At 42.3% G+C, this 17,689-nt stretch overlaps 1 protein-coding gene across 1 annotated transcript in view; it reads left to right on the top strand.

Annotated features, from left to right (window-relative positions):
• Nucleotides 1-668: 668 nt before the first annotated feature.
• The window catches only part of Rec114 (REC114 meiotic recombination protein), an 88,044-nt gene continuing 71,023 nt past the window's right edge, over nucleotides 669-17,689 (top strand). Inside the window, 1 exon segment of the mRNA XM_051156567.1 lies at nucleotides 669-846. Within this exon segment, the coding sequence (XP_051012524.1) occupies nucleotides 691-846 (156 nt within the window). The 5' untranslated portion in view covers nucleotides 669-690.

Raw genomic sequence — 17,689 nt, 5'->3', positions numbered from 1 at the left:
TTGTTGGGAGGATAAATGAGCTAACAGATGTGGAAACGTTTCGCTGGCTATAAATCACCCAGAAATGTCATTTGCTTGCTGTTTGATGGAGGCACACCTTTTGCTGCTTGGCCGCCCCCTACCCATCTGCTCTTGTCTTCTGGTGAAGAAAAGAAGGGAGTGTGCCCAGAGGTACAGGTTGATGAGAGAAAGCAGCCATGATTACTGAAAGGCCTGTTTTTGTTGTGGTGGATTTGAGGTAGGATGTGAAGAGATGCCATCATCTGCGAGACTATTGTGGGGTTGGAGACACCCTTGAGAGCCAGCCTAGTGCCAGGGTTTAGTGCTTCTGAGGAAGTCAGTCAGTTTGAGAAATCTCTCAAGGCTCCGGGCTGATGAACGATGACATGGGCTGCCTTAAGGGAAGGTGAAGGCTCCCATGCTGCCGCCGAAATCTTCCAAATTGTGAGCATAATAACCTCAATAATAGCAGAATCGAGACAATCTCGAGCACCCATCGTCAAACCAAAACGAAAACAAAAAAACAAAACAAAAACAAAAACCGCTAGTGAAGACTACACTTCCGGTAGTGGCATCCTCAGCTTCCGGGGGCGGGGGAGGAAGGGAGGAGGGCACCTCGCTTCCTGATTGGCTAGCTGATTGTCCGTCAGGCCTCACGTGGAGGCAGGCTTTCCAGGGCGGTAGGCAGGCATGGCCGAGGCGGGAAATGTGGCCTCGGGCCTCGGGCTTCCAGGAGACGTTTCCCAGTGGCCTCTGAAGCGCTATGGCCGCTTCATGCTTTCGGACACTGGGGAGTCGCCTGAGCCTAGCTTGGAAGCTGCTGCAGGGCCCTCCCCCACGTGGAAGGTAAGGCCCGGGGGGGCAGTAAGGACCCTGGGAAGAATCCCCAGGGAAGGAGGGAGGGAGGGAGGGAGGGAGGGAGGACCCTGGCAAGCAGCCACTGGGGCCTGGGCCCCGCCCTCACACCTCTATGAAGACCAGAGGGGCAGACTGCTAACATACGAAACTTGCGCCTGAGTAGGAATAAGAGGCGTAGTTGTAAACTCATTTCGTTTTCAAAATAATTTTGCAAAGGTGAAGTAAACATTCGTATATTCAACAAATATTGATTGGACGGTGGGTTGCGTGCTAGACACAGGTTAGTATCGCAGCGATGTAGCATGGAGCAAGGTGTAAATGGTCCGTGCTCTCGTGAGTGGCTTTGTTTACTCTCTTATGGTACCGGGGATCTAAGTGCCCGTCTCTGAGCCCAGTCTCTCGATGCACTGCCATGTTTCCTGAGGACATAGTATTTACCCATATAGCTATATGTAACTTGTGGCAAAGATGATTAGGCTAAATTCTTGGGCCTTTTGGTAGGTAGTCAGACACCTACCCCAAACTAAAGTTAGATCCTAGCTGTTTTTATTTTCGGTGCTGGGCCTTGGACCAAGGCCTCATGTCTGCTAATCATGTGCTTTACCACTGGGCTACACTGCCAGCCCCTGAAATCTGGTTTTGATGCTGACTTTCCATGCTCTTGGTTAAGCTGCTTAGCCTCTCTGAACGTTATTTATCGTAAAATAGAAAGAATACCTTTATGTTATATTTAAATACGTATGGTAGAGACAAAGCAGGAGCAAAAATAACAGTCTTACTTCATGGAACATGGGTGCATGTACACTGTACTGTTTAAGTGGTTTTGGATAGCCGTGGGTCAGATTAAAAAAGAGAAACCGAGGTGTAACATGTGAAAGGCTCCACGGCTGAGAAAACCTTAGCAAGTCTAATATCTGTAGAGAGAAACCAAAAAGATTGGTGCCTAAGGAACCAAGGGGAGGCTGGTAAGTGGTGGGGGTGTCCGGGGACAAAGACAGGTGCCATGTGAATATTATTTTAGAGGCCCATGAGGGAAGCCACAGGAAGGGTTTTAATCATTTTCTCCTTTGACAAATCACTCTGTCTTTGTAGATAGAATCAGAGGACAGTCTCAGTGAATTCAGGAAGACAGAAGATAATAACACCTCAGGCCTGAGAAGGGGCGGTGACAGTAGAGATGGGGGAAATGGGACATAGAACTTGGAGGTTAGAAATGAACGGGCTTGGCGGTTGAGTGTGAGTGGTGAGGGTGCAGGGACGCGGTTTCTGGCAGAAGCAACTATAGGAGAATGAGACGTCAGATATGGGAGTGATGAGCTTGCTGTGCTCGGTGAAATAAATGCCAGTTCACTCGGCTGAGTGTACTGTCATGGGCTCAGAGGCCGGGCTTGGCTGGAGAGGTGAAGGTGTGAGTCAGCGTCATGATGGTGAGCCAGTCAAGAGGTCAGTGGGGATTCCAGGGCCTGGTCCCAAGGTAGTGCAGCTACTGTAGGTCAGGTCGAGGTGTCAGGCCCTCGCAGATTGACAGGGGCCAGAGAGCTACAAAGTACCCTGGAGAATGACAGTTCCCTGTGCTAGAAGAGCGTTCTCTCGAGAGGGAGGGAATGCTTGCTTAACTTGGTTGAATGATGCCGTCACGTAAAGGGAAGTAAGGACGGTGGCCATCGCATTGAGCCGCAGGAAGGTTAGTCATGGCCGTTACAAAGAGGAGTTTGAGTGAGTGAAGGGTGGAGAAGCAGAGGGGGATTGAATAAATAAAGCCGAGGGCACAGTTTTGAGAGCCTTGGCTAGGAATGTGAATAGAAATAGGGCATCGTGAATTATTCATGACATTCTGGAATATTAGAGTAAAGGGTGCTCTAAAACCTGAAATCAGTAGATTTAGGCCCATTTAAAAAAAAAAAAATCATTAAATACCTTGCTGTGCTCTTGTGGAACTCTGTATCCTAAAAGAAGACAGAGGCCAAAAAAATGCCAAGTGCGGAGTGAGGAGGAGTCGAATGCAAGGGTGACGGGCCTACAATTGGATTTTATAAAAGGCCAGGCTGTTAAAGGACATATTTAACTCCCAAGACTGCTCCAGTAGGCTCCTTGATAATTTCTCCTAACAGCTCTTTAATCCCTTTCAATCCTTTTCTGCACGCATTGGCTCAGATTCAGCCAGGTAACTCTTATACTGCAACTCGGAGGGCATGGGCATTTTGACCATTTTAAGATGTCGACTATTATTACAACTCTTATTTTCTCTTTGCAAAGCTCTTCATAATTGCTCATAAGGAACAGCACTTTTCAGTGGTTTTCAGATGTTTGACATAACACCATGGCCATAGTGACAAGAGATGAGGTTGGCATTTGCAGGGCTTTTAAAAACTGGACATTTGTACCTTGCTTTGAATCTGTGCCCAGCTATCCTGCCTGCTGTGATCAGTTTCAACCTCGGTCTGTCATATAGTTTTTTAAATGAAAGAGAAATAAGATTTGTTCTATTTTATAGGCACTGTGACTATTGTATGATAGTAATAATAACATTCTCTAAGTCCTATGTGAATTTCTTTTAAAAAACGCTTGGCACCTACCATTAAATTACGTGTTAGGTGAAACACAGAAATTTATTACAATAAAGACATTCTGGTAGGTAATCATTTTTTTCCCCACATGGAATGTTCCAAATTGAATGTAGATAAACCCATTTTGATTTTTTTAATCCCCCCCAAATTATGGAGAGACTCTGCTCTCTTGGTTCCATATATGTAGATATTTTGCCCCCCAAAAGATGCACATTTCAGAGGCCACATATTGACAAAACTGTCTTTCCAAGAGAAAGACGAGTAGTGCAAGACTTCTCAGAGAACAGGTCCCAGGTGAGAGGTAAGGTCAAGTTATGTGACATGAAGATAGATTGTTATAAACAGAGAGAGTGTCCAACATGCTGAGTCTATGAATTGTTATTACATGTCACACAATTAATTTGGAAGTAAATTGTAACAGTGGAAAAAACAAACAAAACCCCAAGCTCAACACAGTGTTCATAGTTGTCCTATAGGGATTTTGTTAAAATGCAAATTCTTCCTTAATCAGAATAGATTGTTATGGGAAATGAGATTCTGTCATCACAGTAAGCTCCCAGGTGACACTGGTGTTGGTTTGGGGACTAAGCTTTGAGAAGAGGGGTTTGGAGGACCTTGAGTGAAGTGCGCAGCTATGTAGTCCAATTATTAAAATGAATTCATAGAGGTATGACTAAGTTGGATTAAAAATGAATATGCAAACTTTTATTAATAGGGTTAATATTTAAGCCATCTGTTATCATCTAAGTGGAATGAGCAAATGAAATAGAAACTTGAACTTGATTTTAGTTCCTTGTATCTATTGGCCCAGCCTTTCTGACAGAAATTATCATAATAACAGATTGGTCCATTTTATGCCTGTATATAATTTAGTCTGTTAATTTGAGAAATTTGAAAGGTGATGTTAATTGCAGGTTGCTTTTAAATTAGGGTTTTACCATATTTTTCAGCTTTTAAATATTTCCCAGACATACCTTAATTGGTTGAACCTGACAACTTCTTAGGTTTTTTTTCAAAGAAAAAAATGATCTTTTAATTTTTGTAGGAAGACCTTAAAATAATTGTCCTACTTAGAAATTAAGAAATGGAATATGAAGTTTGTAGTTGATGAGCTTTTAATGTGGGTTCAATGTTGAGTATACTTTGAGGCCCATTTCTTCTGTATTTCTAGCGCCTCTGTTCTCCACACCATGTGATAAATCCTTAATAATGTTTGGCTGAATGTGCGGCACGGCTACTTGTTTTTTCTAATTTTTTGATACAGGGTCTCACTGCATACGTAATGTGTAGACCAAACTGGCCTTGAACTCACAGAGTCCTGCCTGTCTCTGCCTCCCAAGTGCTGGGATCAAAGGCTTACGACACTACGCCTGGCTCTACTTGGGGAGGGGACTTACAGCAGCCCTATGAAGCAAACATTATCTCTGGTTATGGGTGAATCAGCTAAAACTGAGAGATGCTCTGTGGCTTTTCTAAGAATGTAGAGAGAAGCTGGGAGTGCCTCAGACACTGGTTCTCCTGCCTCTGAAGCTTGTGCTTTTAATTACAGTGCTGCTTGCCTTAGGAATGTTAGCATTTCAGGAGTTTGTCAAATTAGCATACAAGGTGAAAACGATTAAGATGATTTTGTTCATGTGTTAAGGACAATTTAATTTTCAGTAAAACTTCAAGAAAATTATTTTTAAAAAATAGCAAAATAGCAGTTCTTCTTTGTATGCTGGACAATTTTTAGTAGATCCTTATTGTTGTGAATTTAACTTAGGTCCAGGAAATTTTTGTATTCCTACAACTACTTCAGCTCCCTACCCCCATCTTATTTGGGGTTTCTGTTGCCAATGAAGAGACACCTTGACCACCGCAGCTCTTATAAAGGGAAACATTTCATTGTTGCTGGCTTACAGTTCAGGGCTTAGTCCATCATTGTCATGGCTGGTGGCATGGCGGCATGCAGGCAAACATGACTCAGGACAGGTAGCCGAGAGCTCTGCATCTGGATCTGTAGGCAACAGGAAGAGACAGCGGGCCACTAGGTTTGGCTTGAGTTTCTGAAACCTCAAAGCCCACCCTCCAGTGACACTTCTTCCAATAAGGCCACACCTCCTGATGGTGCCACTTCCTATGAGCCTATGGGCCATTTTCATTCAAACCCGGCCTCCCCCCCCCCCCCCCCCAGGATAAGTTACTTGGAAGCAATTGCATCCTTTCAAGTCTGTTTTTAAATCATATGGAGATCAGCAAAACACTTGGTTTAGGACTATGCCTCAACCCCCAACTGCAGAGGGAAAATTCTTGAGAGAACACTACCCAGTGCCCCATAAATGAAGTGTCCTCTACTCTGGCTGCTCTGGATGGGTCTAGGTAATGCTTCCTTAAATGCTCACATGTGGTTCTTTCCCCAGCCATATGTGTTGAGCAGAGCTGTCCTGAAGGGCAGACTTTGGAAGTAACTGGTGTTCACTCTGGGCATATGCTCTGTCCTGTGTATTTGTGCTCTCTGAGCTCTTTGGACATACGGCTTCGTCTCTTAAACTAATGGAGACCAACCCCAGACCCTGCTTGGGCTGTTTTGTTTTGTTTTGTTTTGTTTTTTCTTGCACTTTACTATGGAGATTCTCCAAGCAGTGAGAGAAGACATCATTGATGTCTGTATGATACTTTATTTATTTATTTTGATACTTTATAATTTGTGTTTTTCTCACTTATTACTTACATTTTACAACTCTTTGAGGCACTAGTAGGAGAGCTCACTTCATTCTTGCAATTTCTCGGAAATCCTAACCCTCATTTCCTGTACCCAAGAACTTGAAATGGATACTCTCTCTAATTTACTGTGTTTTAGTTGTTCTAGGCAGGAGAGTAGATTTGATCCACTTCATGCTAGCCTGAAAAGGAAGTCCTTAGTTGGCCCTTTGGGTTGCTTCCCGTCTCTTTCTCCACTGTAGGTCATCTGCTCACCAGTAATTGTTTCCTGGGTTCTTAGCATTCGGCTAGGCACTGGGCATGCTGTGGCGCTGTCCTTGGGATTCACTCAGTCATTTTGTCGTTTGTTAACCACGTGGGGTTGGGTGATCTCAGTGTCCGGCTTCCGCTTCTCCAATGCTGAGATTAAAGGGTGTCTACCATGCCTGGCCTCACACAGTCTTAAACTACAGTCATGTCACCCTTAACCATAGAGTTACGTTCTGAGAGCTACATCATTAGACAGTTTTGTTGTTCTACTAACATATATAGCTGGACAAGCCATACCGTTAAATGTTACTGTTTTAGGGGACCACTGTTGTGTATGTGGCCCTGGGGCTTGGTTTTGACTGGAACTGTAGCCATAGTTAGTCTGGTGCTGAATTAGAAGAGGTACAGTGAGCCCCTGGAGCCACATTCCCCAAGACAGGCGGACGGCCTTCGCCAGAGGCCTTCCATATGCATTCCACGTGCTTCTCACAACCGTTTGGGTCTGAGGCCTGGCTAAACTGTTTGCCAAAGTTGACACAGGAGGTGGAAAATAGACTCGAAAGCACTGATCTTATCCTGCCACATGCTGCTGTTTCCTGTGTTTGTCTTTTCTCCTGAAGATGTGGAATGTTGTCAAGAGTTAACACTCCTCTTAAGAAGCAGCCATTTTTTTTTAAGTTAGGTTACATCTTGTATTAAGATTAAGGTTAGCTCTGAGGGGCAGAAGATGAAAACTTAATTGTCATCTTAAGTCCAGGGCTGCAGTGACAGCACTCCAGTGTCAGGAACTGAGGTTTCTTTGAGGCGTTTGTTTTTCTGCCATGCATGACTGTTGTGATGGTTCATACTGTCAGCTTACAGCACATAGGGTTACCCTTGAGACAAGCTTCTGGGCACACTTGTGGGGTTACTAGGTCGGGCTAGCCTCTGGGTGAGTATAGTTGTGAGGGATTTTCTCCCTTAGGTTAGCTGCAGGCCACAGAGTTCCATGAGCTAGAGTCCTGGGTGACATTCACAGCTCTCAACTTCCTGACTGTGGCCACGGCATGACCATCTACCACAAGCTCATGTCCCTATGACTTCCCTTAAACTGGGAGCCACCATAAACCTTCTCTTCCTGAAGTTGCATTTGTCTCAGGGTATTTTATCACAGCAACAGGAAAAGAAACTAAGACACCATGATCAGTCTGAGAAGGAACCAGTGTTCTAAGAGCTTGAAGAAGGGATGAAGTAGGCAGAGTGCATGTGTATGGGCTCCTCAGGAGCTTCTGTAGCCACCATGTGATGCTTTGCCTCACAACACGGTAGACAGAGCTTAAGCCCCCACGGAAGACACATGTATGCCACAAGGTCATGTGTCCTCTTACCATGTACAAGGAGAAATGGATATCTGATGTTAGTCGGCAGCTTACCACACACACTTATTTCTGAGTTCTCGGTTGGAACTCAGAAGGTGTTTTTAAGGACAGTATTGTGATTTACATGTGTCCCTTCACAGATTGTTGTTCAGGACCCTTGTCTCTGCTGTGCTGGAGGCCTAGTGCAGCACCACAATCAGAAGAGATTAATGCTGGTCTCACAGCGTAGATTAATTCTCATGAAAACTGAAGGTCGTCACCCTGTGTAACTGGTACCTCCTATACTCAGCCATGTTTCCTTTGTGCATCGGCACTGGGTTACACTGTGACCACGGGAGCCTCATCAGAGCCCAGACTTAATCTTAGAGCCACTTAATCTTGGACTTTGAGTCTCCAAAACCATGAGCTAAAAGAGCCAATTTTTAAAATACACAGTCTCAGGACTTTCATTATACCAACAGAAAATGGATTAGTAGAAGTAACAAAATTAACTGTTACTTAGTGTATAAACATTGTATGTTCATTCCTGGCTGATGGCCCAAGAAGTTTTACTGAATGGGTAAATGAAAGCCAAGCGTTTTGGTGAGCATATGACCTCAATTATCATTTAATCCTATAAGCAGGGCTTCTTAAGCCTTTTCTACTCACAACTGGTTGTGCCCAAGTAATTTTTGTGCAACTTTGGGTGTGTACATATATAAAATAGATAGAGAAATCAAATATTTACTCAGTAAATCATAAATCATTTATTTTAAACAACTCTTTGGTTGTACTTGCTTAATTTTACACATAGAAGTAAATGCTACCAGATTTTTTAATTGGAGGATAAGAACATTGACAGTGTTTTTCAGAATTGGCTTTGATTTTATAATTGTTGGTGACAAAAATGCTGCTTTCCTTCAATAAGTAGCACAAGATGGCAAAAGTATGTTTAAGGCCATTTCAAAACTTGTTGGAAATTCTGTTCTAATCCTAAACCAAAATTCATAAGTGAACTTTTTCTTTAACAAAAATTTTTATGGAACCCAAGCCAGCATCTCAAACATCAAATTTTAAAGATTTATTTATTTTATGTATATGTGTGTTTCTGCATGTATGCATGTGTATTATGTGAATGTAGTGCCTATGGAGGCCAGAGGGCATCAGATCCACTGGAGCTAGAGTTACAGATGGTTGTGAGCTGCCATGTGGTTGCTGGCAATCAAACCCAGGTCCTCTGTAAGAGCAGCCAGTGCTCTTAACTACTAAGCCACCTTTCCATCCCTCAAACAACAATATTTAAATTACATGTATGTGTGCAAGTGTGCATGTCTGTGGGTATGTGCAAGTAAGTGTAGGTGCCCATCTCTGTAGAGCTAGGTGTCCATCTGTAGGCAGTTATGAGCTATCTGATGTGGTTCCTGGGAGCCAAACTCATCTCTCTAGCCCCTCAAACAGCATTTTTTAAAGGCAGCCTTTGTCCTAGTTACTGTTTTATTGCCATGATGAGACATCATGACCAAGGCAAGTTATGAAAGAAAAGAAAGCATTTAACTGGTAACTGGGGCCTTGCCTACAGTTTCAGAGGGTTAGCACATGACCATCATGGCCAGAAGCATGGTGTCAGGCAGGCCAGCGTAGCACTGGAGTAGCAGTTGAGAGCTTACATCTGACCCACAAGATGGAGGCAGAAAGAGAATGATGCTGGGTCTGGTATGGGCTTTCGAAACCTCAGAGCCCATCTGCAGTGACAGACCACACCTCCTACTCCTTCCTCAACAGTTCCACCAACTGGGGGCCAGCATTCAAATGGGAGACTATGGGGCATTCTCTTCCAGACCACTTCATAGCCTCTTAATGTAGCTCTGGTTTGCTCTGGAACTTGCTGTATAGACCAGGTTGGCCTTTACCTCATAGAGGTCCACCTACCTCTGGCTTCCCATCAAACAGCAATTAAAAAAAAAATCAAACATTCTAACAATATAAGCTAGAGGTACACTGATTTGATACTCACATGTTGAGGACTGACAGGAAAAAATACTAAAAGTAACTGTTTCCCATTACTAACTCATGATGTTTCCATAAGAACAGGAGACTTTGTATTAGCAGTAAACACACTGCAGTCAAATCCTACAGGTATTCAAGTGCTAGTCATTGGTGTGTGGCATATGTAGAGGGCAAAGTGCACATGCTGTGGTTCCACTAATAAGGATGAGTGAAGTCGGTCATGCAACATGGGCTCGTGCTGCCAGAACTTCAGATTCGCTGTGCTGTTGGTGAGCAGAAACACTTCACTCCTGCTAGACTTTTCACGACCTCTGTATTCAGTTATGGGATCACGACCCGCAGTTTAACAAGCTATGCAAAAGTTTGTAAGGTAGTTAGTACTATCTCTATCTTATAGATGAGAAAATGAATTATCCTTCTAAGTGGTAAGACTGAGGCTTCATTCTAGATCTACCTGACTCGAATAATGTCATTTATAAAGGGGTAGTTGTTGACGCTATCCAAATAGCCTATGATCTCACCTGGCCTGTGTGAGTTACACCTGCCTAATAGGCAAAAGACTTGGGGCAATAAAGTGGGAGCTCAAAGAGCCGGTGCATGCTGGGCCTTGCTCTTTCCTCTGGCACCCTTACTGGCGCTGTAGTAAGAGTGGCAGGTAGTGTGCGATGGGGCAAGAGAGCAGAAAGGATTGGTGGGCAGTGAGGGAGGAGCACGGCTTTGGGGTGCCAGTGCCTACAGTGTGCTCTAGCACACACCGGCTGGCACGGAAGTCTTTCATGCTCGCAGCGACGTTTAATTGGATCATATGTTACACACGTTATAGGTTACCTCAGACTTTGAAAAAGATCCTTGTAAGTGGTGTTCTAACATTTTTTTTCTTATGACAAAATCATTACTTGTTCAAAAAAAAAAAAGCTAATTTATAAATACATATTTCTACCTTGGGGTCAGACTCCGTTCTCTTTTTTTCAGAAACAAAAGCTCAATTTTGTACAACAGACACTGTTTCCATGGAGGCATGGCTTGTTTGCACAACATGGTTTAAGGTGGAACGATTTAAAGTGGAATTTATCTGGACAGATTTGGTGGAGAAGAGTGCTATAGCTTAGCAGTTAAGGAGTTTAGGAGGTTATAATTTACAGTGAGGCCCACAAATACTAAAACCTAATCAATTTCTAGGATTTTTCCCCTACCCACCATTTCCAGACACTGTAAGGCTCTGTTGGAGATGGCTAAGGCTGCCACACTGAGAGGGCTGGCCAGTGAGCCCAGCTGCCTGATTGTGTGGAATGCAGGGATCTTCTCAGTTCCCCAGTGACAGCCCTGCTCCGGGACCAGCTTTAAAATCTTTAACTCCCACCTAGAAATATATTTGGCTATTGGAACTGCTAGGTGTTTCCCTGGCTTTGTGAATGGATAGAAGACACTAAAGGAGACTGTGAGTTACCAAGATCTAAATCTAGTTGGTTTTGTTGATGTTCTGAAAAAAAATTTTTTTTTTCTGAGACAGAGTCTCATTACGTAATACAAGCTGGCCTCTAACTCTTGATCCTCCTGCCTCAGCTTCCCAAGTATTGTGATTATATGCCTGCAGCCTTATATTTCCTTTTGTGGGGTTTATTAGTCTATGCAGAGTTTCTTATATGTGTTTGTGGCATGTGTTCATGTATGCATTCACATGAGGGATCAAGGAAGACTTGCCATGTACTGAGGTAGCTGACTATGGAGCTTGCCAACTCTGCTTGCACAGACTAACCAGCTTCCTTTGATGAGTCCCTGCAACGTTCTTTTATGCTCTGGATTATAGGTGCATTGCCAAGCATTCTCAGCTCCATCGTGGGTTCCGGGGATCTGAACTCTGGTCTTTGTTTGCACAGCAGTCACTGTCCCCAGCTCAGTCTGGGGAATTTCAATTTTTTTTCTTTTTGTTGTTGTTATTGTTAGGGTCAGACATATGGTGTAGCCAAAGATGACCTTGAGTTCCTGCTTCTCTAACTTAGAACACAGTGGATGTGGTCTAAGTTAAGTCCAAAGGCCAGGCCTATAGCCCTGGGTACTTCCATGACCTTATTCTTAGGAGTATGTGGCAAAGACAGAGAGTTATATCTCATGCCATGGTGTACTTGATTTGTTTTATAAGCTCAAAAAGAAAAAATAACTTACATAAATCATTGCTGTACCATCAACATTAAGCCGTTCGCTGAGAACTGAGTCTGCCCATCACAAGGTCTTGGGGTGACTGGGTTTTGTTTTTTGTTGTTGTTGTTGATTTTTGGAGACAGGGTTTTTCTGTGTAGCCCTTGCTGTTCTGGACTCACTCTGTAGACCAGGCTGGCCTCGAACTTACAGATATCTGCCTGCCTCTGCCTCCTTAAGTGCTGGGATTAAAAGCGTGCACCATAGCACCAAGCAGAATTATTGTTCTTATAATTGTTTTTATTGTTAAAATTGTATTTCTGTAAAATGAGAAGCCAGATTGTACTATTTAGTATGTGGCAGGACCATGCTCTTGAGCCTAGTATACTCTAGAACTCGGTAGAAATGATTTAGGAGGCTCTAGCCATCAACAGTCAGTGGTGGTGGTGGTGGTGGTAGTGGTGAGTTTGTAGTCTACTTAGCATATTTTCACTGGGTTTGTATTTTATAATGTATAAGTCAGCAGTGGACAAACATAATCTTTAATCAGGAACATAATTTAATTCATCACAAATCTGAAGATTAATTTATTTCATCCTTCAGGTAAATATAATTTAGAAAAAGTACATTTGAAAATTTTAAAATATTTTCACGTAGTTCTTTTGACTTTTTTCTACTTCATTTTATATTTCTCTTTTGAAGATTATATCATTGTATGTATTCAATTATGAAAAGAGTCTGTATTAATCAGTGTGTAAGCAGCCCTCTGATTATGTCACATACATAAGCTTGTGATAAGCAGACTCAGTTCTCAGCATACGGCTTAATGTTGATGGTACAGCAATCCTTGTTCTCTCAACACCTTAACAATAAATATTTTTTGTTATGACTTGATCTTGAGCATTTTCTTTGAACTTTCCATATTGTGTTAACTTGAACATTCCAGTAAAATGCTTAATTATCAGCCATTAAGGATATTTTCAAAGAGTGAGAACTGAGCAGCCTACCTCATATATAAATTATGGTAAGTGTTATGACATTGGAATTTCTCTGCAAAATCTTAAACATTGTGTCATTGACCTGTATAATAAGATGTGTGCCTTCCTTAGCCTTGATTTCCTTAGTTATCAAGGAATATGGAAACCTCTTGTAATGCTCTGTGGGGTGTGTGTGTGTGTGTGTGTGTGTGTGTGTGTGTGTGTGTGTGTGTGTGTGTGTGTGTGTGTGTGTGTGTTAGAGGAGACCAGAGGTTGCCATCATCTTAACACTCTCTGCCTTTATTTTTTGAATCCGTCTCCTTCTGACGTGCAGGGTGTGGCTTTGGCTGTGCCAGCCAGCCTGTGGCTTCAGGAGCTCATCTTTCCATCCTCGTCCCCACCAGTGCTCGGGGTTGTAAGTGTGCCACTATACCCTGGCTTTCATTTGAGACCAAACTCAGGTCCTTAACATTTGTGCATCAGGCAGTGTATATACTGAGCCACCCATCTATTTCCTGTCCTTAGGAAAACCTAATGACTGTACCAGAAGAATTGTAGACCTGATAAGCAAATACTGCAAAGTAGCAGGACACAACGTTGACACACAGAGAAAGCCAGTAGCCTTTGTGTGTACCAGCAACAGCTGAGGAAGAGGTCAGGAGCACACTCTTATTCACCGTTGCCTCAAGAAATGATAACATTCCTAACCTAATTGTGAGGGCAGAAAAACTTCTATAATAAAAACTGTAAAACACTATAAAAAGAAATTTAAAGAGACAAAAGAGAAAGTACCAGAGTTAATTTAGTAAAAATGCCATATTATTGAAGGTGATCTACAGATTCAGTGTAGTCACCACCAAAATACTGAACTTATTTTTCACAGAACTTAAAAATCAAATAAATAAAGTTCAAACTACAGGTCGATCAAACTCAAGGTGCTGTCACTGGACGCACGTAGCGGCTCTGCTCTGCCAGGAGGATTTGCCTAACTCTCTTTATGCTGTTGCTCTTGATATATGAGGTCTACACACATAAACTAGGGTTTGTAAAATTCTGATATAGTAATTTTATTGTTCTAATTTTATTTTTTGGACTGCCCTCTACCCAACCCTGCCCTCACACTTGCCTTAAATAACCCCATTTTTATATTACAGAGCACAAGAATTATCTGTGCTTGATTCTTTTAATTTGCCACTTTAAAAAATCAGTTCCTTAGAAGCCTTGAGTGCTAAATTGTTTTTGCGTTTAACTGGGAGCTTTGAAGTTCTTTCTCTTTGCCTAGAACTTAGGAATTTCGCTCCAGTGTGCTTAGCGTGGCTTTTACCTTTTTGATGTCTGTAATGTGTCCTTTTCTGTCTTCATCCAGTCTCATGTCTCTCTGGGGTGCTTCTTCTGTTTCATTGGTGTCCTCCCTTGGTCTGTTTTCCACCCCTGTCATCAACATTTGTTCTCCTGACGCTGAGTCTTTGTCCCCTGTATCTTATACTGTCACTTGTGATGTCTTCTATATATTTTCCCTGCAGCTCTAAGCATTTCTATTTTTTGACCATTAATTTGGCCTGAGTAGCAGTCAATTGCCTATTGAGTGTTTACTTTCATAAAATGTAGTTTTAACTCCAAGCCTCTATTTTAAATGTTATTAGTAATAATTACTTTTGTTCAGGCCATCAGTCTCCTTGAACAGTTTTGATCCTGTAGGTTGTCCTTATTCTGGGCCTGCCCTCCCCCCCCAATATATTAACTGTACAAAAATGACGGCTCTCATCCTCCTGCAGGTAGGGAGCACTCTGTGGAGCACACGGTCCAGTGTCTGTTCCTCTTTAGGGAAAGGCTTGCCCAGGCACTGCAGTGTGTCCTTCCCCAGGGTTCCATGCTCAGAGCTTCACCGCTTCTCTGCTAGAGGGGAAAACGTTTTGCCTGCTCCTTTATCTGGCCCCTGAGGCCTCAGCCCACTCCTTAGAGCCACCTGAATGCTGATCTTAATCATGCTTCAGGAAGGTAATTGGTATTTGGATTGCATTGGGAAAGGGAAAAGCACAGGAAGAGTCCAGTTACATTTTTTTTTTAATCCCTTAGAAGTTCTTAAATTTGACATTTTAAAACTGTATGAACTTATTATGTACAGCTTTTAAGTGAGAGGTTGTAGCCTGAAAAATTACAGGCTCACACCTGCAATTCTAGCAGTTGGGAAGCTGGGGTAATAGGGTTGCTGTGGATTTGAGGCCAGCTTGGCACCCTCTTCTGGCACCTGGCTAACTCTCCCATGCCTTCGGGTATTTGCTCAACTTACCTTCTCAAAGAAGCTCCCACTCTCGTGTGTGTGTGTGTGTGTGTGTGTGTGTGTGTGTGTGTGTGTGTGTGTGTGTGTTTGTTCTCTAGGAATCCAACTTGAAGGACCTTTCAGCTTCTATTCATACTGACACTGTGTCCTTTCTTGTCTTCTTTCATTTTCTCTATTTCTCTTACAAACTAGACAGTTATTTACTGTGTTCAGTATTGTACCTAGAGTATTTGACACCCAAAATGTATAAATTTTGACAGTGTCTTTCCCCAAGGGATAAAATTATTTTCAGAAATGATTATGAAATTAATTGAATATTCATTTATTATGCCAGCTGAAGACTTTTAGTTTTGTTATAGTAATGCTAGTTAAATAAATAGAAAGTGCACGTTACAGAATAAGGTAGTAAACATTTCACAACCAGGTGGGCAGTGGCTTTGTCCTTGTGGTCAATCATTTGAACTCTGATCCCTGGTTACAGGCTGATACATTTTACATAATTATTTGATTGTTAATGAATAGAATTGTTTTTAGTAAAACTGTATGTCTGTAAAAGATACAATTCAGGCAACTACTAAAAAAAACACTATTTTTCTTTATTTAGTTTAAAAACCAATAGCAATTTTAAAGAGTGTGTGTGTCAAACTTGGAGCTATCTAGAACTGGAAAAAAAAAAGTGTGTTGCTATTGTAGCACATGTGGTTTTTGGGTTTGTTTTATGTTTGTTTTTCTATTAAAAGACGCATTTGTCTAAAAAAAAAAGTGTGTGTTTGTGTGTGCACACGTATACCCCCAAATGTGAGCAAATGTACAACCATGATGTGTTTGCACAAGTCAGAGGACAGTTTTGTGGAGCCCATTCTCTCCAGCCACTTTTTTTCTGGGTTCCAGGGATTAAACTTTTGTGACAGATTCCTTTCTCCCTGAGCAGTCTTGGTGGCCCAATAATTAGTGTTTTTTAAAGAATATATTTCTTTGGGCGTGGTGGCTCATACCTACAATCTTGGAGGGTGGAGGGGCAGGAGGAGAGCTATGGGTTTGAAACCAACCTGGTCTATAGAATGAGATATATTTATTTCAGCATTAAAGATAATATCAAGTTTAGTAAAAGTATTTTGAGCACGAATTGCAAATTATATTTAACCAAAGATGTTACATCTCAATATTTATATTTAATTTATATTGAATTTCAAACACAAATACAAATACTAAAGGGTCCACTAAAATGAGAATTTGACAATCATTGTGCTATCTTTGTTGGCTGTGAGACTGCCTTTCAACTGCACATATGAGTAGTGAGTACCACAGGGCTGGAGAGGGAGCAGAATGGGTAGAAAAAGCCTGGGAAGAGCTTCATGTTAAGTAGCCTTGATATAGCAGCATTTGAAGTATTAATGAAGCAAGTATGCATGGCTAGGTCTGTGTGTATGGGGCCGGCTGTCATTGAGAACCCCCAAACAAACCTGAATATAGAAAACAGTTTAAGGATAAATAATAAAATCTGATAATTTGATGCTTACATACATACTATTTAAACGTTTGTATCAGTTTCTTTTCTGTTGCTATGATAAAACTCTATGACCAAGGCAACTTATATAAGAAGGGGCCTATTTGGACCTATGGCTGCTCCAGAAGGCTAGAGTTGGTAATGGTGGGGACAGCAGTGGCTGGTGTGATGAGAGCAGGGCGCTGAGAGCTTATGTCTGGAACTGTAAGCACAAGATAAAGAGAGCAAATGCAAGTAGGCAAGGCCTTTTACATCTCAAAGCCTGTTTCCAGTGAGGCGCTTCCTCAGCAAGGCTGGAGCACCTGAACCTCCCAAACAGCAGCACTGAGGGGGACCAAGTGTTTAATGCTGTAGACTGCAGAGCTCATTTCTCAGTCAGACCACATGTTAGTAACTACTGCAGAAACCATAGTTGACCCTTGAAGGTCCTAGGTGCAGTTAGATGAAGAGTTGGAAAAATTCGTGGGCTAACTACAAACCTAGCAAAAAATTAAACCAAAAAGTTTGGTATATTTTATATATATAAATTATACATGTATAATAGGTTAGTCATCTTTTACCATCTTAAAACATGAAACCTATAATAAAAGTTACAAATGCTGGGGTTGGAGAATGGCTCAGCAGTTAAGAGCACTTGGTTTTCATGCCTAAGACCTGAACTCAGTTCTGAGCACCCACATCAGGCTGCTCATCAGCCTGTAACTACAGCTCCAGGGGTCTGACACCCTCTTCTGGCCTCGTGGGCAAGCACATACAAAGACACACATAAGTAAAATTACATGTATATAAACAACTTTTTAAAAAATAAAAATGATTAGTTAAAACATAAACAGAGTATACATGACACCATTCCTGGTGGAGAGAAGTGTAAGGATGCAGCACGAAATCAGAACAGTCTAAAAGGAGCCGCACTGACCTGGACTGCCGTGGTTCTGCAGCTCCCTCCTGCTGCTTGTGCAGTGAGCTCAGGTACCACCAGCATCCACTTTAAACACAGTGCGGTGCTGAGCATCTCTGTGTGAGCAGTCCATCTGTCAGGAAATTGCCTATCACAATAAATGTGATGTGTC

The sequence above is a fragment of the Acomys russatus genome, chromosome 14 (assembly GCF_903995435.1).
Source record: "Acomys russatus chromosome 14, mAcoRus1.1, whole genome shotgun sequence".
Lineage (NCBI taxonomy): Eukaryota > Metazoa > Chordata > Mammalia > Rodentia > Muridae > Acomys > Acomys russatus.
The sequence above is the reverse complement of the archived record's forward strand: the minus strand, read 5'-3'. Positions and strand labels throughout refer to the sequence as shown.